The sequence below is a fragment of the Molothrus ater genome, chromosome 4, assembly GCF_012460135.2.
Source record: "Molothrus ater isolate BHLD 08-10-18 breed brown headed cowbird chromosome 4, BPBGC_Mater_1.1, whole genome shotgun sequence".
NCBI classification, from domain to species: domain Eukaryota; kingdom Metazoa; phylum Chordata; class Aves; order Passeriformes; family Icteridae; genus Molothrus; species Molothrus ater.
In genome coordinates this window covers 28,046,650-28,070,942 of record NC_050481.2, presented here as the reverse complement: position 1 = coordinate 28,070,942, position 24,293 = coordinate 28,046,650, and the positions used below count along the sequence as shown (strand labels likewise).

Sequence of the window (24,293 nt, the reverse complement as noted above, 5' to 3'; positions counted from 1 at the left end):
TATGTATTGTATAGTAAATCTGTTTGCAAGAACCTCAACATATAGAATTGGTTTATTTCTAGGAAACATCTTTGTGGTCTAAAGCAGTAGTAGTTACACAAAATCTTTCTGCAAGGTCTCCCCCACTGGAGGAGGACCCAAAATTGTTACCCAGGTAACTCTCCAATTTGTTCTTATTTTAGGACCAGCAATAATTTTGAGCCTTTGTTTTGCAAGGGGGGGGGGGAAGGAAATTGTGTGTGTTAAACCTATACTGAGGACATTATTGGAAAAATGTCTTTTGAATCTTGGGCAAGCTGCAGCATGCATTTGGGCATCACAGTCGATTTTGCAGGTACATGGTTAAATTTGTGAAGGCAGGTTGGCATTCATTTAACTAAGCTGTTTGCTTTATCTGATGGACAGGAATACAAGTAGTTTCTTATGTAGCTGGTCTGTAGAATCTATCTTAAAGGCAGTGGAGAGGAAGCAGAGGTGGGTTTAATATAGAGAAGTCAGCTTTCAACTGAATTTGTTCCTGAGTGTTTTATTTAGCTTGGTTTTTAACTCACTGTTAGCTCTGTCATTGCTCATTTTTTGAAGCTGCATGTTTATGTAATGATTTTCTACTTCATTTACTTCCTTCTGTGTGCAACATTAGCATGAATGCTGTTAAAAAGTTCAAAACAAATATCAAGTGGTTGTCCACCACATGGGATATTTGTCTTGGGTTGTTCTGTTGTCAGTGTTAGGGTGTTTTTAGTGACCTGTCATGTATTTGTCAGAAAGGGAGGGAAGAAAAGAACTGAAACTGGAGGACAATTTCTTCTACAGCCTCATAACTCAGACATGTTAGACATCAAACAAAAACTGCTTATCACATTTACTTAAATTTCTGGATGCATGCTCAAGTAAATGAGTTGCATTAAAATATGGATTTATAATCAGATTGCAAAAGCAGGAGAAGATCAAGGCATCTAATTTGTGGGCTCTCAGAAGCCCTCCCTCAGTACTCTGACTTGTGGCAAAGGAAGCAGTAGGTGTAGAAACCCACTCTGTGTGGATGATGCGCTGGAACAGGTTGCCCAGAGAAGCTGTTGATGCCCCATGAAAGGAAAGGTTGCCAGCCGTGTTGGATGGGCCTTTGAACAACCTGGTCTAGTGGAAGGTGTCCCTGCCATGGCAGGGGCTAGAAATGAGATGGTCTTAAGGGTCCTTTCCAATCCAAACCATTCTATGACTGCTCTGAGAGAGTGCAGCCAGATTTCTACAGATTTCTAGTGTCAAGGGTAATCTGTAATTTAGGAATAATTGGAATGTCGCCTACGGTTATTTCAGTGTATTTAATCACATTACAAATTCAGGGAACACAAATCTGAGCATAAATTGCAGTAAATGGCACTATTTATTGATAAACATTGCCTGGTGATCAGTGTCTGTCAAGTCCCTGGCATACAAATTAGACTACTTCATGTGTAGGACACTTTCTTGTTTTGTACATCAGTTGCCATGGTGTGACCTTCCCAGACCATAGCTGTTGGAATCACAGCAACTTACCCAAAATTTTGTTTCTTGCAAGATCAGTGTGTTTCTGTTTTGTTGTGGAAGCACTATTTTCTGAAATATATTCTCTTGTGATAGAGGTAAATGTACTGAATTTCACAAGAATGTTTTCCCTAAATAAAATCTGTTGAACGTGTATTCCATTCTTTGTTTCTTATTTTGAAGAAATTCAAGTTAAGAATTTGTGAGAAATGGATGTAACAATGCAATCAAAGGGGGCAGATAAAAAAAGGCAAGAGAAGGCAAAAAAAAAGCAAAGACATTGAATTTAAGTCAGAGTTTAAATGTGATGATAAATCCAAAATGGCCTGCACTATGTCAGGATGAGAACATCTAAAGGCATCCTGATAAGAGAAACTCTGGCAATTAAAAAAAAAAAAAACTCAGATAAAGAGGATGCTTTGGTCTGCCCTAACAGGACACTTTGAAATTGAGAGTTTTTAAATATTTCATGTTTATAAAACCATGGGAATGGTTATAAGGGAAATCTTCAAGTGGTGGTTACATCTGGTAGTGCAAACTTGATACAGCTTCCTCAGGTTTTCCTGTGACTTTAAAGACTTGTTCATGTTTTCATGTGACCTTAAGGACTTGTTCCATGGCAATCATAAAAGAGTAACATATTACTCCAGCTCTTCATGTGGTATATTTCTTTTCATTATTTGTTCATGTCTAAATCATTTTTGAATTACCTGATTGTTTTGTGCTAAAATCTACTGAAGGTGCAATTTGCTCTCCAAGAAGTGACTGTAATGACAGGAGATTTTACCTCTTTGCAATTGTGATAGAGGAGCAGGATACCTTGAAATAGAGAAATGGTTTCTGTCCTCTATATCCCATGTTTGTGTTTAGCCTTGTTCATTAGAAGCAAGAGCCTGTGTCCATCAGTAGATATTCAGCTGAAAGGATCCATAGGACAGATCAGAGAGAAAGGCCTAAACCAGGAAATAAGGCCATATTGCTTGATGAGAAACAGCTTTTTGGGCATAACATGAACTTTGTCACGTTTGATAGTCAGGAATCTTTCTGGTCTACCTGTGCCAGGTTGGTGCTGTGGAAGAACACCCCAGGAATTTTTTTGGTTCTGTTTTCCCATTGTTACCATAGGGAAGATCAATGGTTTTCTTTACAGGGAAAACCATTGTTTTTTTACCCTAGGTCAAGGGTAAACTGACGCCATTTGTACAAACATTTTTTCTCTCTGTAGAACCTAATTTTGCCCACTCCAGGCCTTGCTGAGCTTAGTAAGAAGGATGAAGTCATGAGGCTTGATTTCATACAGATAGAGCAAGTATTTGTTTTCACATACAAATTAGCAATTACCAACAGAAGGTACATAAGGATGAAAATGTTCTTGTTACATGCTAGTTAAATAGGCATTTGAGGATAGAAGTGCAGCCGCTGCTGGCTGATACAGTGAGGGCAGGAATGTCCTTTGTTTGAGGATAATTGCTTTAATTGAAACAGGTGTACCGCAGCACTGCAGCAATTTTGCTACTTTGTGATCTCACTCTAAAGTTTACAAGTGGCTCTTATAATTTTCATTTCCTTTACTGGAACACCTCAGAGAAGCAATATGAACTGCTTTGAAAACGTTTTCCATTATCTGCAAGTAGTTCTAAAGTGCTTTCTGCTGTCCTTCCTGCAATGAATGCTTTTTGGCTTCCTTCAGGGGATTTGCCTTGCAGAATTCCAGAAACCAAGGGCTGGAGTTGCATTTTGAGACACACTTACTGGATGTGTGTGAGGTGTGCTGACTGGGAAAATCAATGCCTTCTGGATGAGTGAGGGGCAGTTTGTTATGCTAAGGCCACTCATTAGTCCTGAATTAAATGTTCCCATTCTATTTCCAAATGTTAGATTGCAGGAGTTGTTTGAAGTGCTAGTGAAACTTTTTCCAGTTTTTTATCATACCGCTGTTAGTGATCGGAAAGCAGTGTGAAGAGATGAATGGTTGAATCTTTATCAAAAGATTGCAAAGGGGCCGAGACTAAAAATCTTTAGATTCTAAAGTCTAATTTGAACTAGTATGTATGCTTGTCATTCTCATCCCACATACAGCCCAGATAGAAATGAATCTTCTTGAGATTAGAAGAAAAGTTTTGAAAATCTCTGAGCAAAGAGGGGAGTCTGGGTTATTTTTTGCTTCCTGATATTTCTCATGCACCATTTTTTTTCATTGTGTCATGACCCTCATGACTATATCCATAGTTTCATCCTACAGGGTGAAGTAGGTGAGTGCAGTCAACTTGTAAAGTCTTGAATAGCTCTTTCCTGGCACTGCTTGCCTGGAAAAAAAAATACTGCTTCTTTTTGTGTGAGTTCTTATCATGAAAAGATATTCACGATAATCCTTGAGAGTGTAGTCTGCTATTCACAAAAGAATTAAAGATGCAATGGACGTCATTCCATATCACTTATGTTGCCCAGATTTTTCATCAATATATTATGAGAAAGTGAGCAAGAGCTTCAGTGTCTTTCCACTTCTCCTTTGAGATATTTATCTGCTGTACTTATTTTAACAAATTTTTGCTGATGGATAGTAGTTCATTGCATACTGACAGAGTTCATACGTTTCTTTCCTTTTAAGGCTGATATTTTTAAAAAATCAAACAACTTTCCATTCCCCAAGTGAGGATATCTGTGACAGGAAGAAATAAAAGGGACAAACTTTATGCTTTGTCTAGCAGTTGATCCTGTCCTTTCTCAACCTAAGGGTGGAGAACAACTTGAGAGGGTGTTTTCTTCACACAGGTATCAAAGGCTGATGGGATTGAGGTGAGGATTCTAAACAGACTTGCATTACATTTTTGTTGGGGCTGACTGTGGCAGGCTTGATATGTGGTTATAGGGGTTCATGGGCAGCTGAGTGAACAGCTGGGAATTCCATTGTTTGGTTCCAGTGCCCTAACTGGAAAAGGCTCTGCACAACCCTGAGAAATATGGTGATCCATCTTTCCATTAAAACTTGGATAAAAGCCGATGTTCAAACCTGACTTTTTTTCATCAAAATGTCTTAAGGTAGTGGGACTGTAGAGCCAATTTTTATATCCTATCCTAATTGTAGTCAGCCTTATTTAAATCAAACAAAGTCTGTTAGTGCTGAATTATGGAAACAACTGTAGTAAAATTCAGGTCAAAGATATTTAGAAGTAAAGCATTTCACCTACAAACCTTTACAAACTCCTGCAAACCTAAAAGGCCTTTAAAAAGGGAATGAATTGACACCTGTGCAGTGTCATTCTCAAAGATGAGCATTAGCAAGTGCTTCTTGATTATTTCTAAACACACAGAAATGATCTTTTACAGACTGCAAGGTTCATAAACTGAGATATCTGTTAAAGAGCAGCTACTAGACCCCAATTTTCCATCAGTTTCTTTTGCCTTCCTGGTGTGTTTGGTGCATTGCGGAGTCCTTGAGGTTTCCTTTAACTCTCTAATATATTTGTGCTTTTTTCACTCTACTATATCATATAATTCTTGCCATAAAAGAAATGTTCTTTTGCCCTATATACCCAAATTCTTGATACCTTCTTAGTCACAGAAGTCTCACAGTATCTAGCAGGTTTTCTCAAAGAGCCCTTCAGATGACATGAGATGCGCTTTCTTGGGCAACCATGCACCACTAACTAGAGAAGAGTTTTGCTTGTCAGAAGAACCCCTTTCAGGTTATGAATGACTGCAGAAATTCTTGTTTCTGCAACTGTTTCTTGTTGCTGGACTAATAATAAATTTTATTTCTACTTTTGAGTCAGCTTCCAAGTAGGAGCAGATGAAGCACAGCTTAATTTTGTCAGGATAGGATAGTTTCTATTACATTAACTTTCAAGGGAACAAAATTATTCTTGACTTATATTTCAAGTGCAGTAAATTCAAAGAATTATTCATTAAGAGATTAAAATAATGAAGGGGTAAAAAAACTCTGGCTGAAAAGTTGAGCATTGGTACTGTATATTCAGTACTGGGGAGTGTTGCAGTAAAGCTAAACTTGATTGGTTTTTTGTTTCAGGTAAAAATAATACTGTTCTAAAGGCAGAGTTTTGGTGTGCTTGAATTTTCATGTAAGGTGCCTGCATATGCATCTGAGTAGAATCTATGAAGGCAAAAACACTATCAGAGGAAAAAGTTACTAGTACATAGAGTGGATTTTTGGTAGGGGGCATCGTAGCTATTTGTAGGGTCAGCTTTAACTCCACATTTCAATTCAGGCAAGCATTTCAAAATATAATATTTCACCTTTTAATACAATTTGGGGCAAGTAAGATGCAAGCCTTACATTCCTGCTTAATAATGAAGTTTACTCTTAATACAGAAGGGATCTCCATGTTGAAAAAAAAAATTGCAAGCTTATAATTCAAACCATACCCATGTTTGGTTTCCCAGAGGTAACTTAATAGCACTTGCTGCTTGCTTCAATAAACATTGCACCAAACTGCAGTATGAAAAACCTTGCTCAACAGCATGGCTCTTCCCTCTGTATATAGATAGAAAAGACAAATGAAATAGGGCGAGCATATTGCATTAGAGCTTTATGAGAGGTGTGCTGCAGAGCCTTTATTCCATCAAGTGTGGTGTTAGATATATTTCACTCTCCCTTTCTTATACAAATAAAGCTTTCTTTCTCATATATAAAGATCAATATAGTCGAGAAGAAGTGCAGTTGAGCCTTCAATAAACATCATAAAACCCCTTTCTCATTCCTGCTTAGCCAAGATCAAAGCTGCAGACTGGTGCAGATATTCCATATGAAGTGGAATTAGTTTGTCTTCTTTTATCCTTTCGATGCATGTTTCTCACTTTTATCTTTAGAATTTTTTTAATACCTTTTTCAAGCCTTGTACTTTCCATTTGCAGAGGGGCGAATGAATGTGAATGAAATTCATTGTTTATGAGCTCATGTGCATACCCAAGGTTATTTTATTTCTTCTCATGCACTGTATGAAGGATCTCCTACCTTGTATCCAGTTATGGTTTTCTCAGTATTTTGAGAAGGCAGGTGGATTCACAAAAGCACAGAACAAAAAATAGGACGAGTTCTACAATGTCCCAGTTGTAGGGGGGAGAGTATTAATCCCAGTTGACAAACTGCAATGAAGGCAAGGCTGAGTTACTTCATGGGAATCTGAAGACCTTAGGGGATGGATTTCTGATAGCAGAAGAACAGATGCTCCTTTAGGATTGCAGAAATATGAAATTATATTATGGCTGGAAGTTAGAACCAAGTAAATTCAAACAAAGTTTAAAGAATGAATTCTTAAATTTTCCTTATGGTGTAAGTACTGTCTTTATATGCATATTTTTAAAGAACTGCTACAATGCTTTTAGTTAATAGGGACTGTAAATAGAAGGTACTTGCTTGTTTCATTTTCTGTGATATGAAACTGTGTGGTCAGACTGAAAGAGCTTTACAGCACTGTTAATACAGTTTCTTCTTTTGAAAGTGTGCAGCAATTCATAGCTTTTTGTTTCTACTTTGTGCATGTTTGTCTGAGTATTATGAAGATTAGATGAGATTCTGAAAACAACATTGTGGCAAGTAAATTTTTTTTAATCCCAGCATCGTAAACCAAAGTATTTTGCTCTGAGTTAAATGAGAAATAGACGGTTTCTTTTCCTTACTATTAATATTCAGCATTTCATCAGAAACAGGTATTTTTCAGATTGTTTTTACCATGAGAAATATAGTATTCATCTCTTCAAATAATTTTTAACAAATATTACCCTGTTTTAGTGTACTGGTAAGAGCTGGTTAACTTGAAATATCATCACCCGCTACAATGTTGAGCATGACCCTTTATGATTTCCTGTGACAGCAAACTTTGTGAAAGAGTGAGCTTTCACAAATCTTAAAAAGATGGCAACAGTCCTTCAAGGAGTTTGTAGACATACAATGAACTCAAGCGACTAAATGATAGAGTCCCTTCTCTGCAAGTTTCAATCAGCTTTTGCTGAGTAAGCTTTGTTTCAAGTATCTCCAGAGGAAAGAATGGGTGGAAAAAATGTAGAAATAATAATAGAAATAATTTATTCTAAAAGAAAGGGAAGACAAATAATTTAAGCATTAATCCTGGACTGGAGATACTCGTTCAGTTTATCCTTTTATAAGTGGGCTTATGTGGGATCCTTGACAAGTTTTTTATTCTCCTTGGTATATCTGTACTGTTCTTCCAACAGTGCATCCCACTGCCCACATCCTTTGTGTGCCCCAGAAACATTTTAACTCTGTGTACACTCTGTTTCCATATCTCGTGATCCTCACAGTGCAGCAGCTAGGCACTCTAAGGAGCTGTGGTGCACTGCAGGCAAGTGTCAGTCAGGCTGCCTGACCCTGACCAGCAGGCAGACACTGTGAAGCACAGTGAAGGCAAAGAGCAGAAGCTGTATCTATTCCTCAGCCTCACGTTGTTGCTCCATGGGGCTGTGATTGTCAACTACACTGGGGCTATTAAGCTACCCTGGCTTCATGTATACTATTATTGTGTTACTCATCAAATCACAGTTTTTGATTATTTCACATGACCATCAAATGACTGAGGTTGGATGGGACATCTGGGAGCTCTCCTGTACACCTAGAGCCAGGACCATATCCAGGCACCTTTTGAGTAGCTCCGAGGAGACAGATTGCACACTCTCTGCAGGCAGCCTGTGCCAGTTCTCACACGAGAAAAAGGCATTTCCTGATGCTCAGAGCAGCCTCCTGTGTTTCAGCTTGTGCCTGCTGCCTCTGTCTCAAACTGTCACCCTAGTAACTCTACAGAAGAGTATTAGTTACCATGTTTTACATCTTAAAGGGAAAGAACTGAAAAAATACAGTTCTAGATTTATTTTTGTCAGGTCTCAAGTAATTTTCTTAGAATAAGGACAGTAAAGAAAGATCATGAGTTTCTATCCTGGCACCATGCTGACAAAATATCCTAAACATACCGATGAATTTTCTAATTAAGTTGGATCATGTTCATGTGTTCAAATACATGTTCTTTACTTCTGTCATTAAAAGCTAAGTGTTCCATTTTTAATACTACTGCCTATTTGTCAAGGCTTTAGGAGGGAGCAGAATATGTGAATGTGCTCTGCTTCCTACACTGCAGTTTCAATACTTATTCTGAAATATTAGTTATTCTAAACATAATATCCTGAGTTATTTTTCCAGTATTTCTGTGGGCAATCTTTCTGCCTTGGTCTTAGAAATAAGGAGATGTTGTCATTTCAAGGTGATGAGCTGATTTCTGCTAAAGATAATTTCTTCAGCCCCTTAAGGTTTTATTGGGGGGTGAGATGGGGATGATGACAATCTATCTGTCTTCTGATGTTTATAATATATTTAAAACACATTTGAAAATATTTTTTAATGTTTTCTTCTCTTTAGAAAATACAAAGGATATCCTCGTGATATATGAACAAGAAGCAGAAGAGTGGGCTCTGTATTTAAAATCTCTTTTTGGACTCATAGTGAACAAAGAAGGAATCTTACTCTACAATCTAGAAAATTCATCTTTCAAGCACCAAGAGCTACTCTGTTTACTGTCTTATAAATGTAAACTCCTGATACTGTCATGTGGACTTCTTAACTGCCTGAATCAAAAGAGAAGTTATTTTCTGGAACAAGTTCTAAAACCTCCGGATAATGTGGTAATTCTGCTTTGTGGAGTGGAGAATTCAGAGATTCTTTATGAGATACTGACCTTAGCTGGTGGCAGCAAAGAGATTTCTACTGATCAGAAACCTGAGGAGTACATTTCTGTTGTTAAAGAAATTGTTCAACCAGGTAATATACTACTGTTTGTTTGTAATCCTTAGGTCTCTTACCTCCTCTCAGCTCTTGCTTTTTAGCAAAGATTTTGTCTACCAAGCAGAATGTTGTGCTTCTTTTTTGCATGCAAGGTGCCATTTTATTGGCATGGGAGCTTGTGCTTGAGGAAGACATCCTGCAGCTCAGGTTTTTTACTCAGAGCTTAACCTAGTTCTGCATGTCCATGAACAACCAATAGTATTCTTTTGAGCACTGGGGTAGAGAGAGCCCAGCTGAATGAGTGACCTAGCTGGATGTCCCTTCTGCCTTGTGCCTAAGTAGGTAAGCTTAAGTATGCTATAGGGCTTTAAAACTGCCCCAAATGTCTACACATGGTCTGCCTGTATGAGATGAGTGTTTTCAAAACTACATTTTAGACTCCTTCTCCCCAACCATCTTCAGTATTGAATAACCTTTTCCTCAGTACATATCTCAGACTTGACAATTTGGGCTCATTTGGTTGTCTGTTTTGGTTTCAGAAGGCAATGTTTGCAATTTCTGTCTGTGTCCAATATGTAGCTTCAGACTGAAGCTTCTTGGCCATTTTTTAATGGGATGAAAACTGTGGGTCTATACACTGTGTATGTATATGTATATATAGGAAGTAACTGTGCTTAGATACTATCAGTTGACACATGCACAGGAAATTGCAAACCTTTCTGCAGCAATAAACAGTTTCCTAGAAGACACTGGAGAGTTCTTTGGTTAGGTCAATGCATTCACAAGAATACTTATTACGTGTGCCCTTGGGACTTAAGTGTAATGCCAGATGTTTAGTAGGTGTTCAGATGATCACTTTGACAGTGACCAAAATCAGCAATTTCAGAGATTAGGAGAAAGCTGAATTAATGAATAGTTGTTGAAGGCCTCAGTCTCAGTGTGTACCTCTTTACTGGGGATGCATGGACTGTGGCTGGGATCAGACCAGTTCAGTGGACTGAGCTCGATCCAGGACTGGAAGTGGTGGTGATGCCTGGTGCTTCAGAGCTAAGCCCTCCTCCACACTCATAGCTTAGAACTGCTCTGGCCCTGTTTTTTTTTGTGCACTGGTGTACCCTGGCTGTCAGCTAGGCCAGCTTAGATAAGTGCTTGATAGGAGACCTCTGCTCTGTTACACAGTGAAAGTGTTCCAAGTAAGAGATTTGCTTTCATCTGAGTGTTGATTTAAGCTCTGAGGAAAGAAGATGCCCATGTTGTGTCATTATTTACCTTTGCTTAAAGATAATGGTGTCTGTATATAGGATGCTCTTTTGTAGAATCCTGTTAAGCTCTTAGCCTTTGTGATACCTGTGACAGGGCTTTTGACAGACTGCACATCTGGGGAAGATTTTTCCCTTTTATTTAAAATTATTTGCTAAGGGGTTGTTGAGTATATAGAAAGATTATTTTTCCCTTGGAGCACTCTTTTTTTTGCCTTTCATTGGGACCAGAAACACAAGATTTCCCATTTCTCTCCTATGTCATTGTCTTCAATCCCTTTTGTTTTCAGTGCTCATCCCTAGACCCTTATATTCTTGACCCTTTTAGAGATAGTAACGAAAACACTTTTGTGTATATTCTTTGTGGTCTTTAGATCCTTTTTTTCCCCACTAAACTGTTCATTACTCTTAACTTATTCTCCCAAGCATTTGTAGCTTCTTGTCTCCTCAGTATTGACAAGAGCTGTCGCTCTAAAAGTGACATTGAGCCTGAAAACTCAATAATGTGCTTTAATTATAATGGCCATACCACATGCCTTCCACTGCAACTAAATCCTGTTAATCCCTTAGGACAGTGGACCATCATGATCCTAGGACTAATGGATGCCAGGGTTGAGGAGTGGCCTCTAGGCAGTTAGAACAGCTGAAGGTGGATGTTAAATCAGGTTGTTATCTCACAGTTTAACACTCTCCTGGAGAATGTTATCAATGGCATAGCACAGGTGCTAGTAGTCACCAGCCTTCCACTACAGATTTCCATACTCAGGAAAGCTCATGGGCAAGGTAAGTTCTTAGCTGTCTCTTCTCTCCTAGGTGCTATTCTCTTTGCACTATCCCTACAGCCTGAGATGGAAGAAGTGCAAAATAAGTCTCATTTTATATGCCCCCACAATTATTTCACCTGCCAGATGGTGCTGGTTTCGTCTTCTTGGAGCAGACAGGGCTTTGTCTGTTACAACTTCCTTCTGGCTCTAAAGTAGTATATGTGCCAAATACATTAGGCAAAAATCAAAACTAATTAAAATGTTGAGTAAAACTAAATGGAACAGAAGATGCAGGGGATTTTGTACTCAGCAGAGAGCTTGTTTGTAATGTGGTTCAAACACAAAATCTGAATGATTTGTAATTCCTGTTTGAACATCTTCTTGGAAGAGTAAAGGGAGAGCTAAGATATGGAGGAGTGACCTTTCTGACATATATTTCCAGGATGCTGACAGACTTTATTATATTCGTCTTCTGCATGAAGAGGATCACAAATATTTTTATTGTTGTCAAAAGATTCTTTTTGCAGGATTTGTTTCTAAAATATTTCACTGTTTGAAAATGCCACATTCAGATTCTGAGTTGGTTTTGAATTTTGTAGATCCTGTGGCTATTGCCGTAAAAAAGATAACCCCCAGAGAGGGAGGAGAACACTCAGAAGTTTTATTTTTCTATATTAACATCTGAGATGGTCCAGTGAGACTCTAGAATTGACTGTTCTTTATCAGCTTTTCCCAATATTGTTGAAAGTAGAATTAGGAAATATGTTCTGTTTGTGTCTGTCTTTTCCTTCTCATGTGTCTTTCTGCTACTTGTCCTTGGTCTGCTGAATTGTGTACCATTTTTTAGATTAAATTGACATATTTTCAATGTATTGATTCAGTGCCCTGGTGTATTAAATGTGGTTAGGGTTTTTCTGTTTAATCCTGAAAGACTTCAAATTCAGGCAAGCATGTATTTATCTAAAGGATCTATAGATAGATATTTACTTCTGTAGGTAGTTAACTTAAATCCTTAAATGTCCTCAATTTCTCCTGAAGTTGTCCTCAATATTAATGATGCAAAAAGAGAACAGGTCTTATCTAAAGCAACTAATTTTCTGTGACACTGTTTCCAAAATGCATTGACACTTGTATTAAACTTTTGGTGGGGCTTCTTGGTACAGCTCAGGAGTCATAAGTATCCATTAGTCTGCTTGTGGTTTTATTAGGTTTCATTTTTTAAAGCTCCACAAAAGCAACTGTTGTCATTTCCACTTCCAGATTTTTCCCCAAGCAGTGATATTCCTTTTTTCTTTTAATGCCAAAATATGGACGAGAATTTTAATTCTACAAAATTTGATAGTTGTGAACAGCACATCAAATCTATATGTATCCATTCATTAGCTGCTATTTTATTAAAAGTGAGAGGTACATAAAGTAATATAACCCAACTAGAAAATGGTACCCAGAGTCTTTGACAGCCCAGGAAAGATTTTCAGAACAAATTTAGAACTTTTACCTGAGATGGCAATATGCCATTAATTTCTGATTGTTTACCTAAAAGATATTCCATGTATCTGCAAGCAATTTTAATGACCAAGAAGAGTAATGTTAAGAAAACTACTTTTGCAACTAGTAGTATGATATAAATGTGGACAAATGGGATACTAGCATAGGGGGCTTTTCTCTAATAAGTAAATGTGGGAAAAGCAGGCTGGGGGTTAAAATAGGGCTTAACTCATGCAGGTGTTCAGACCACTTCAGATACTGAGGGCCTAATTTCCATTGTGCAGACCACAGAAAAGAGAAAGAAATAATTATATTTTTATCATAACTTTTATGGTATCTGTTTCCTGTTTCATTTCTAGTGCAGTGGCATTAATTTTATTGTGATTTGATGTAACATTGAATACTGAAGTAATGTTTCACATTTTGACTCTACTGCTTTACTTGTTCTCCTGTAAAATCCTCTTCACATTGGTACTCAAATACAAGTAATGAATGCCAATGGGTTTCCTTAGGCTATGAGCAAGATTTGTGCTGATGACCTAAGCCCCTGATTTAAGTGGGAACTTTACCATTGGCTTCAGTGGGAAAGTGCTTCACCTAAATTTTGACACTGACTTGGAGTCTGTGAGAAAATTAAAAGTGCTTAAGCTAAAAAACCCCGAAGCTGAAGAAGAAAATGACTAGAATTTTTTTGTCCTTTTTTTTTTGTAAGTACTAAATACTCTGTGTGTGTGTGACCTAAGTCTTGGTTGTGAAGATTTCTCTCCTGAATGTGCAAGACTGAGTAAATAGAGAAAAGTTGGTGGGTGGTTCTGGCCTTGTTCACTGCCAGGAGAGGTTTCAATAAATGAGACCACACGGTTGTGCTTCTATTTACTCCTTCCCCAATGTATTTACATTCAGACAGTGCATACCACTGCTGGTGTTTTAAGGTAGTGATGTCATCTGCTTATTGTAGACCACCTCAAATGCCAATTACATTTTTTAATTAAAATGAAAATAGTCTGTGTGGCTGTATCATAAGCACAAGAGCAGAAGGGACATTTTGTTAGTTGGTGTGTTCTGCAGTATAACTCTCATTTCCATTTTGCCCTGACAATAGTCTTTGAACTGCTCTGCAGGGACTGCTAAGATTACCAGAGTATTACATCTTCCTGAGATGCTTTGCTTTTCCATTCCACTCTGGAGGCATGCCAGTGCAGTGATGGGGGTTGGTAATGACTGCCAACACAAAAAATGGTTTGTGTCACCAACTTCCTTTGTCTGACATGAGATCCTGGCTATTTCAAAGCAGAAGAGAAACTGAAGTGATTGTCTGGAGGTGGCAACCCTGGATAAGATGTTGAGACTGTCATCCCCTGTCACTTCAACTGTTTGACTTCTTTCCTATTTCTTCTCTTTTTTCTGCAAAATTCTGAGAAGACTTTACTTGTTAGGGTTTGTTTGTTAGGGTTCTTAGCAGCTCATGTTGTAATCTATGTAGCTAGTCATGGTACCCTTGGATTCTGAAGTATGTGTCATGTATGTGATGGTTTTTCCTCTTATTTTTGCCAATAATTGGATGAAAAGTTATGACACCCAGAAAAGTGAGTGCACTGACATCTTAAAGTTTTTTAGTGTGTCTTTTTAGATTTTTTTTTAACATTTTTTAGCAGCATTTAGGACACACTCATTAAAATTTAACTTAATAATAGAAGTCAGATGACTAGAACATAAGCATTATTGCAACAGCATGTACTAAACATACTGCAATTTTACTTGTTTATTTAGTTTATAATTTTTTTTAAAACTAAATTAATGACTTTATCATTTTTAGTCTGCTCTTTCAAGGTTTGAAATGGACATCAACCAAATTTGTATCGTTTATGGCCCAGTCATCAGTCAGTATTTAATTACAGTTGTGAGACTGTTTCTCAAGCTGACAAATAATTTAAGACTCCCTACAAGTATGTTTGCAGGTAATGCTGTAAAATGACTGTGCAAATCTGTAGTCTTATATGTCCTTCATGTAATGTATTATTTAGTCTGACTGAGTCTTGCACTGTGCTTACCAGTCACAATTGCTGAAAAGTTATCATTGGAAGGCATCTGGAGAAGACCTCTGTAAAGGTACCCCTTGTATATTTTTTTGCACACAACTGTTGTTATAGCAAAATTGGTACTTGTAATTTCACCATAATGTTACTTCTGTTAGATTAGTGCCATCTTCTTGGAAATGGGATAAAATAAGGGGTGTTTTGCTGTCCAAACTAAAATTGTCACTTATCCCTGAAAAAAATGCAGTATGACACCTATTTAAGTTTATAGTAGAAAAACAGAATCAGATTTTACTCTTGGTAGGGTCTCTGTGCACTTACTTAAAAGGCTGAGTCCAGAACTTGGTCCTGAAAAATGTTAATACAGTATCTTATGGGGCACAGGCTGTGAGAGTTGGGCCTTGAGAAGAGACAACTGAGAAGGGACCTCCTTGATGTTTATCAGTACCTGAAGGGAGAGTGCCAAGGGGGATGGAGGCAGGCTTAGTGATGCCAAGCAATAGGATGAGAAAGAATGAACAGAAACTGATGTTCCACCTAAATGTGAGAAAAAACAACTTCTCTGCATTGGTGACTGAACACTGGAACAGATTGCCAGAGAGGTTGTGGAGTCTCCCTCACTGGAGATGTTCAAGAGCAATTCTTTGCCATGTGTTTCAGGATGACCCTGCTTGAGCAGGGAGGTTTGGACCAGATGAGCCACAATGGTCCCTTCCAAACAGACCCATTCAGTGATTCTGTGTTGGATGCTGTTTGACCTCTTTTGTCATGGCACTGAGTGCACCCTTAGCACATTTGCTGCTGACACCAAGTTGTGTGGTGCAGTTGACACGCTGGAGGGAAGGGATGCCATTTGGAGGGACCTTGACAGGACCTTGAAGTGAGCCCATGCAAACCTTGGAAAGGCCAGCAAGGCCAAGTGCAAGGTCCTGCATGTGTTGTGGCAATCCCAAGCACAAATACAGTCTGGGTGGAAAATGGATTGAACGCAGCCCTGAGGTCTTACAGGTGTTGGTTGATGAGATCAATATGTGCACTCACAGCCCAGAAAGCCAACTGCATCCTGGGCTGCATCCAAAGCAGCATGGGCAGCAGGGTGGGGGAAAGGATTCTGCCCCTCTGCTCTGGTGAGACCCCACCTGCAGAGCTGCATCAGCTCTGGAATGAGCAACATATGAGTGATGTGGACCTGCTTGAGCAAGTCCAGAGGAGGCCATGAAGATGCTCAGAGTGCTGGAGCACCTCTCCTGCAGACATGCTAGGAGAGCTGGGACTGTTCAGCCCAGTGCATAGAAGGTTCTGGGGATAGGACAAGGAGGGACAGCTTTGAACTGGAGGAGGGTAGGCTTAAGCTTGATGTTAGGAAGAAGTTCCTTACAATGAGAATGGTGAGGCACTGGAATGGATTGCTCAGAGAACCTGTGGATGCCCCATCCCTGGATGTGTTTGAGGCCAGATTGGATGAGGTTTGTGCAGTCTGGTCAATGGGAAGGTGTTGCTGCCCATAGCTAAGGAGTTGGAGCTAAATGTTCTTCCGGGTCCTTTCTACCCCAAACCACTCTGTGACTGTGGTACTGTCTGTAACCAGATCTATTGTGTTATGAAATGGAGCACTGTCTTGTCTTCAAAACTTGTCTTCCAAATGTCTGTATCCATTTAATGCGCATGATTCTATTTTTATCTTATACCCAACTCCTCTCGCATTGTTTCCTATATTAACTTCTAGGGAAATGTCTTCCTCAAGAACACTTTTCTCACCAGCTCTGGTAAATTGAAAAAAAAAAATCAGTCAAAGGGATATTTACTGAAAAAGGATAAATACAGATCTCTCTAGAAAAAGAAATCTTAGAACAAATCCAAGGGCTAGTTCCTCTGTTCCTCTGTACTAGCCCTTGGGTTTGTTCTAAGATTTCTTTTTCTATCTGCAGACTAATAGCTTTATCTTATATTTAAAATACATATAGATTTTAATCTTAAAAAAAAAATTGAAATCAGTGTGATATCTTCTTTCTTCTTTTTTCCTAGATAAACCATGGGATGAAAATCCTGGAGATTCTGTGTCTTACATCTATGAAGCAGTTCTTGCAGATGGTGAGTTGAATTCTCCTTGCCTTTCGGAGCATAAAGCCAGTACTTTTCAGAAAATTAAATTTGTTCTCTTACATCTTGTTAGACATGAAAGGCAATAACCATCCCTACCACAGCATACAGTTGTGTAAAGGATCGTGCCTTGTTCTCAGACATCCACCCTCACATCAATACCCACACAATCTTGTAAGGTGTGAAAAGGGGAGGAGATACAACAGGGTTGGGTTTTTTTACTGTGATTTCAGTGTAGAAAAAAAAGACATGGAGAGCTTTCCTTTTTCCCAGCATGAGGAGTTTTGCTTGTAAGAAAGAGTTGATTTAAAATTTAATTTATGTCAGTCCTACTCACGTCACATTTGCAGCATCATTCACCGGGGCTGGGAGGAGATCTGCATCACAGCTTCAGCCCCTGTTGACGTTTGCCATTTTGGTTTATTTGTAGCTGTGAAAATTTATAAAGAGTTTTAGTAGGAATTACGGATTAATAAAAGCAAGTTAAGATTTTGCCAAAGAGCTATATAGCATGTTTCCTGTCCTCAGTTCTTACTTGGAGAATTTTATTTCTGGGTTGACACTGATGCAAAGTAATTGGCTTAATAGCACCAGCATGCTTACCAATGCAAAGGGACAAGTAAGTTATTCTAGAATTCCTGGCATAGCAGTTCTGTGCTGCTGGACTCTGAGGTTAGTGGCTCTCTTTCCTATTCAACCCCCTTCCCTATTCTGATAAGGGTCTCTTTGTGAGTATCTTGGATTGTATTGGTGTGATCTCAAGCAGAAAGCTGCTGTAAAGCTGTGCTAGTTTATCCCTTGAGACCTATTGTTGAGGTTTCTATGATGTCTCTTTTGGCCCTGGGTTGAATGTGCCATGGGTCAGTGCACTGAAGTGTCTTGGTATGAAGAAGGCTTTCTGGCTCATCATCCAAGTGTGAAATATGTTGACCCCACCATTTCTCTCATTCATCACTGTTATGTCCAAAAAATGAGACAGTAAAATAGGGAATGGTTAGAGGAAACAGAGTCCCAAGAAAAGAAAGGACTGAGGAGATAGTCCTCTGAGCTACTTCTGTTTTCTTATGGCTGCTTGAAGAGCAGCTTTAAGTCCAAGTTTACTGTCAACTGAATGGTTGATAGTGAAATAAAGTGATTTGGGCACTTTCCAGAAAAGAAAGTCGTGCATTAAAAGCAAAAGTTTCACTTGAAATCTTTGCAGAAGTTCCCTGAACAGTGGATCTCAGTCAGCTTTTGGCAGTCATCCTGAAAGCACTGATTGTCTGCAGCCTTTGCTGGTTAATGATGTCTACTTATTGCTAAGAGGACCAAAGGGATGATCCATTGTTGTGATGAGTGAAGGAGCCAGTTAGAAACGAGGGATTCCCAGTAATAGCATCCTGTATGTGAGGTTATGGCTGACTCCCAGACAAGTACAAGAAAATGCATGGCAACATTCCTTCTGTAGGGATGCAACAGGGAACAGTTACCTGATACCACTGCAGAGCTTTGGAGGGAAAAGTAGCCCAAGAAGTGGAACGATTGGAATTTCTGGGATTCAGTACATCAGTCAAAGCCAAGAAAGATAAGATGGCAACTGCAAATTAGCCAATATTTGTGCCCTCCAGAATGTAGGGTAAACAGACAGGGTTTGACTTTGGAAGAAATGTAAAAAAGTTTCCAGGGACTGTCTCTTCTCTATACTTCTGCCTAATAAGAAAGTGTATGCAGTGCTGAATTGAATGAAACACACAGAACAGAAGTGTGAGGAGAAATTATAAGCTAAGAAAGGGTTTTTGCCAGAACCCTATAAATTCCCAAAAGAATGGTGCTTTAAGTAAGGTCTGAAGTGGATAGTGGCTTGCTGAAAGCTGAAGTTTGTTTGGTTTGTAGATACAAGCATCATACAAAAGAAAGGATAACCTGAAAGAAGGTGGAATTTTAGCTTGAACTGGAATGAAAGTTGAACAGAAGGATAAATCTAAATGAGGAATCTAAAGCAACAGGGGTGGAAAGAACAGTGAGTAGATGACAGGACATATCAAAAACAAGATCACTAAAAAAATACTCCTATGTTCATTAAAACAAAGACAGGGAATGAGCAAGGCGCTAACAATCAATAAGAAGTGATTGACTAAAGTGAATTGTGCAAGGCCTTGAGGAAAAAGGTCAGACAGTACATTGGAAAATGGAAAAACAATATGATCATTGAAATCCTTTGGGGAAATATGAGCTACAAGCAGATGTGAAAACAATTGATTTACTGCTGAGCGAGGGAAAAGATCCAGTTGTGGAATACTAATGACCATAATATGAATATATGAGGACTCAGTCCTGTAGGTGATAACAGAATAAATCAGCTCTTCAGCCACTCACAAATTTTTTATGTGTTTTCTTTATTTTTGGTTTCTGTGTAAGAAAAGAGCACTTGTTATAATTACTACAGAGCCATATTTTGAGACTATCCCTTGTCGTTCCTCAGGAAATTTTCTGTTCCCCAAAGAAGCATTATTTATAATTTGTACTAAGGTAGAAAAATGAAGCAATTGTACTAGGATCTGGGTATACCACCTTGTCACCACAATATAAAATATGAATGCATTATTGTGGAACTACAAAATAGAGTTCAACTCAGATTTAGGTACCCATTATGTGATGCTCAGCTTCTGAAAAGGCTCCTCCCCTTCTGTGAAACAGCTTTGCCTTAACATTTACCACTAAAGCTTTTATCCTAGCACTGATTAACTGAAGCAATTAGGGATGGGCAAGTGGAGCACAAAAGCTAATTTTAAAGGGTGATAGCTGTCTGCCTATTAAGTTTAACAGCAGAGATGTTTTGGTCCTGCTCAGAGGTCTCATCAAGGTAAGATGTATGTGCATACATTTGTATCTGTATCCTTTACCAAACTAAGCTGACAACAGGCCAGCATTTTTTAACAAAACAAATGGCACCCCCTCTGCAGACAAAGAGTTCTAAGAGTACCTCTGCTATGCTATTCTTCTCCTATAATGCTATCTAAAATCCTATTTTAATAAAATCTGTCTGTTCTGTTGGATTAAAGGACATTGTCTTAAAAAATTAAGACCTCAGATTACCTTCCGATTCATAACTCTAACAACAGGGAAATAATCAGGAGTTAGAAAACAAGCATGGTTTTCAGATGTCTAAAAATATCACTCTTGTGTTCCCAGGAAAGTGGTGCACCTTTTAGCCCACTTTAAGGGTCAATAGCTATTTCAAACTAAAGATGGGAGTAAATTTCAAAGCAGCCTGTCCTCAGTGAGTCAGTCCTGCTGACAACTCTTTTTTTTTTTTTCCTTCTTTAATACCAAACATGTCTGAAGTGAGTCTTTCTGCTGACAGCAGCTGTGGCAGCATGGCACAGGAGACATGTGGTCTCTTAGACAAATCCCATGTAATTTAGAGCTGTACAGATCAAGAAAAGCATCATAAATTTAATCCAGACATTGATAAGAGCCCTGTGCAGGTATTGAAGCTCTGCTGTCATTCTGAGACTAAGACATCCTCTTTGGTAAATTACCTGCTGCAGTCCAAGCTAGCTTCTGTTACCAGATTGATTTAAGGGATGCTGTAACATGGAGTATATTGTTTTGTGTCAGTATACATTCTGATATTATTAATGACATGTCTGAGCAGGGTGAAGGCTGAGATGCCTTCTACCAGTGCCTCTCCCTCCAGCCTCTCCCACTGCAGTTGTGAAAGGACTTGAGTAATGTTAAACTTCATGATTTTCCATCCATGTTCTTTTTTGATGATTTTAAAGAACAGTCTTCATAAAGAGAGTAGCTTCAAACATGGCCAAAATAAAGTATGACTACTCGGGCCTTGAGAGTGATACCTGTAAAAACTTAAACCCCTTTTCAGCTTGAATGTTGTGCCGCCCTGAAGTATGTTTTGATTCTCAGACCCTCCTCTTTGTGTCCTTTTATATGTGTGTATTTCTAAAGGTAGCAGTGTGCCATTCTTGTGTCCAAGCACAGAGTGCAGTTTTGGCCAGGCCAGTTATGGAGGAATTGAATTGGAGTTTTGAGGTAAAGGAGGCAGTTGGCAGCTGCAGCTGGCCCCTTTGCAATAATAAGTAATTTGTAGGAGGATTTTATCAGATTAACAAGTTTTGGAGGTTTTACAACCCTGGATGCCTCTGCTATCAGTCCTTTTGTCTTCAGTGTTACTTTAAGTCAGTAGCAGGAGGATAGCCTGTCTCAGTTGCAGCAGCACATCTCATTTTGGGCAATGTTTAGTGCTGTATAATCCTTCACTGAAGCAGAGGTGAGAAGTGTGTGTGCTGATAGCACAGAGAAATGGAACAAAACCACCCAAGTGTTCTTACTGTGGTAGAACTCCAGTAGCTCTGAAGTGGATGGAAGAACTCTATAATTAATCATTAGGCTTCAATAACTGAACTTCTGGTACACACAGAGGGGCAGACTTCAGTTTTACTTCTCCGTGGAGAAGTATGCAGACTCCAGAAACTGGAAATAACAGGCTTGGGCTCCATCAACAGCTCTGCTCAGCACCCAAATGACCTCAGGCAGGTAGTTGTTATTTCCAAACTAATCAGTATGCCTAATAGAAACTTTTTGGGACAGTCTTGCTATGTGTCAAACTCATCAGAGTAGTCATGTTCCTAGTGCTGCTGGTGAAGCTGAAAGTCATGGATTTCATTGCAGAAAAAAATAATAGAATGAATTGATATGCAGTAAAAGATAAAATCAGTCCCAAGGAGCATCTAAATATATCCATCTAAAGCACTGACAAAATCAAACATGTTTTCCAAATCACAGACCAGTTAGAACCAGGTCATTGTTATAACTTTAGATTGCTTCTGAATACACAGTCGCAATCATATGAAAGTATATATGAAAAGAAATGCCTACATTTTCATGCAAGTTATTTCTTAAAGATTATTGATAAACTCATGCTAAATTGCCTTTTGCAGTTTGGGGAATTATTTGAAGGCAGAATCTTTTGGTTTTACTATCAGATCCCAAAAGGCTAAACATAATAAGTCTTTCATATTCTGTTTAGATGCATTCATGATGACTCCATTAGGCTACAGTTATATCAGAGTGATAAATTGTTGTGCACAAAAACATACCTGATGATAAAATACTAGATGAACATGTAAGTCCACAGCAAATCAGTCTTTGCCTGCATGTGTATAGTAACTCAGAAAATAATAGATGTGGGGGTTTTCAGGGATTGCTGTTAAGGGAGAGAAATAGATGTTAATGAAAACTACAGCACCTTTGGTTGCTAAGATGACATAAACACCAACTTTATATATAATATTCAGAAAAGGAAAAACTCTTCTTGATAGCTTTTAAAGGAGCTGTCAGTTTGATATTTATTTGCAAGAAAAGTTGTACACCATAGATACAGTAATAGAAATATTTTGGAGATGTGGGCAAAATAGGCAAACTTACAAAAAGCTACTGTTTTTGACAGAAGAACTCAACCATGCAGGAGAAACAGGGGCTGAGAATGCTTTTGAGAAAAACAAAAATAACTGTCAGTATATTTGCAAAAGATAGTACTCTCAACATAGGAGCATTATTTAAAGTTTGTTCACTAATAAATATGTTTATCATGGTTTGGAATTTATTCATCACGGAAAACAAATGAAAGAAATTTGGAATGAAGTCAGACATTTTTGTGTTTGAGTGTGTATTAATAATTTTCTGTAATTTTTGGAAATCTTTTAATTCCTAAGCCTTCTCTCACCATTGTAAAAGAAAACTTCAGCAGAGCAGAATAGGGGACTTGCTTTGAAATAATATCTTCGAGAGTGCTTGTGGCATAAATGTGGGATTTACTCATTTTTACAAGGAACACAGTCCCACTGAAAGAAGCCCAGTGTGGTGTATGTTTTCTGCCTCCCTGTTTCTCACAGCCTTTCTCGGGTAATTTATAGAGCAATTTGTGCAGTTAGAGGCTCCCTTTCAATCCCACTCTGCTGCACTTTCTGCTGAGCTCATACAGCATTTGCAGATACCCACACTTTAACAAGATTATCTTTCATAAATGTCTATGATAAACTTGTGGCGAATTGCAAGAAGAACATGATGTGCCTTCTTTTTTCCTGTTTTTTTTCCCCCACATTTCAGGTGGTTACTTCATTTTTTTTCTGTATGGCTCTTCTTTAATCCATATTTCTGCTGGGCACTCACAGAACCATTTGACTTCAGGCTTCTGAATTGCAGGGAAGTCACTTTTACATGGGAACCTTTTCAGTTATACCTCACAGAACCCAGTGGCACCACCTCTGCCTTTACCTCATGTTGTGCTGGAGAGTGCACCTGCCATAATACACAGGATGTCTCCTGCACTTAAAGCATCTGCTGTAATCCTCTTTTTTTTTTAAATCTTTGACACTGGAACACCCTGACTTTTCTTTCACGTGGCAAGGTGGCCACAAGTGCTAGATGAACTTCCCATTCCTTGTCATCTGCCTAACTTGATTTACCCATCTTTCTCATTCTCTTGTACAATGTGTGATCTAGGGCTAATTGAGGACCTCTTTTGCATTGCAGTTTCAAGTTCTTCAGCTGGCATTGCTTTAGCAAAACGTGATGAAGAGCTAAAATGTGTAAAGCTAGCAGGCATTTTGCTTTTGTGAAACTAACCTAATTTTGTCGGAGAGATTAATTTCATGGGTAGCCTTAGAAAACACATAAATCTTTCATAAGTTTGTTTTCTGCTATTTTTAATGCCCTAAATCTGTCACATACATTGTTGACTCAAAACATGTAGCAACTACTCAGAGAACACTTCTAATTCTCATGTAGGCTGCAGTAAGAATAACTAAAGAATGTATTGGAAAGGTTTGAATTTGGGGGTGAGGGAGAAGGTAGATGATGTGGTAGGAGAGTTGCTTAGAAGCTGTGGTGAAGCATTAGTTGTTGAACACACAGGTGACTTGAGATGCATTATGAGAATTTCTCAGTTTATGTATCTAAGGGAATACAATTTCAAAGTCATTCATGAATCTAGTTCAAAATGTTCAATTGAAAGTAATAATGTGTTTCAAATGGTCTTATGTAAAAGATACCAAGTTGATGTATTGAAGTTACATGAATTGGGAAAGAACACTGAAGTGAAATTGAAATCATCCGTGCTGTCCCTAATTAAGTTACAGTAAATGTGTGTTATATTTTAGTATTTAAAATTAATGTAAATGTAAGATCAGTCCTTTCAATGGGGCCATCAGCAGCAGATATTTGTCAAAAGTAAGCAAACAAAAGTAATCTGCTTAAAATTAAGCGTTACCCTCTCTAATTGATAATTCCCCGTAGTTCTGCCCTGTTTACTCAAGGGAAGATTGTAATCAATTTTTCCTTTCTTTTTAGCTTTTGGCTCCTAGTGTTGTCTGTG

General features: G+C 38.4%; 1 protein-coding gene across 1 annotated transcript in view; it reads left to right on the top strand.

Moving 5' to 3' along the window:
* The window catches only part of BANK1 (B cell scaffold protein with ankyrin repeats 1), a 134,713-nt gene that overhangs the window by 10,208 nt on the left and 100,212 nt on the right, over positions 1-24,293 (top strand). The window contains 2 exon segments of the mRNA XM_036382683.1: positions 8,909-9,307; positions 16,844-16,909. Coding sequence (XP_036238576.1) covers positions 8,909-9,307; positions 16,844-16,909 — 465 coding nt within the window.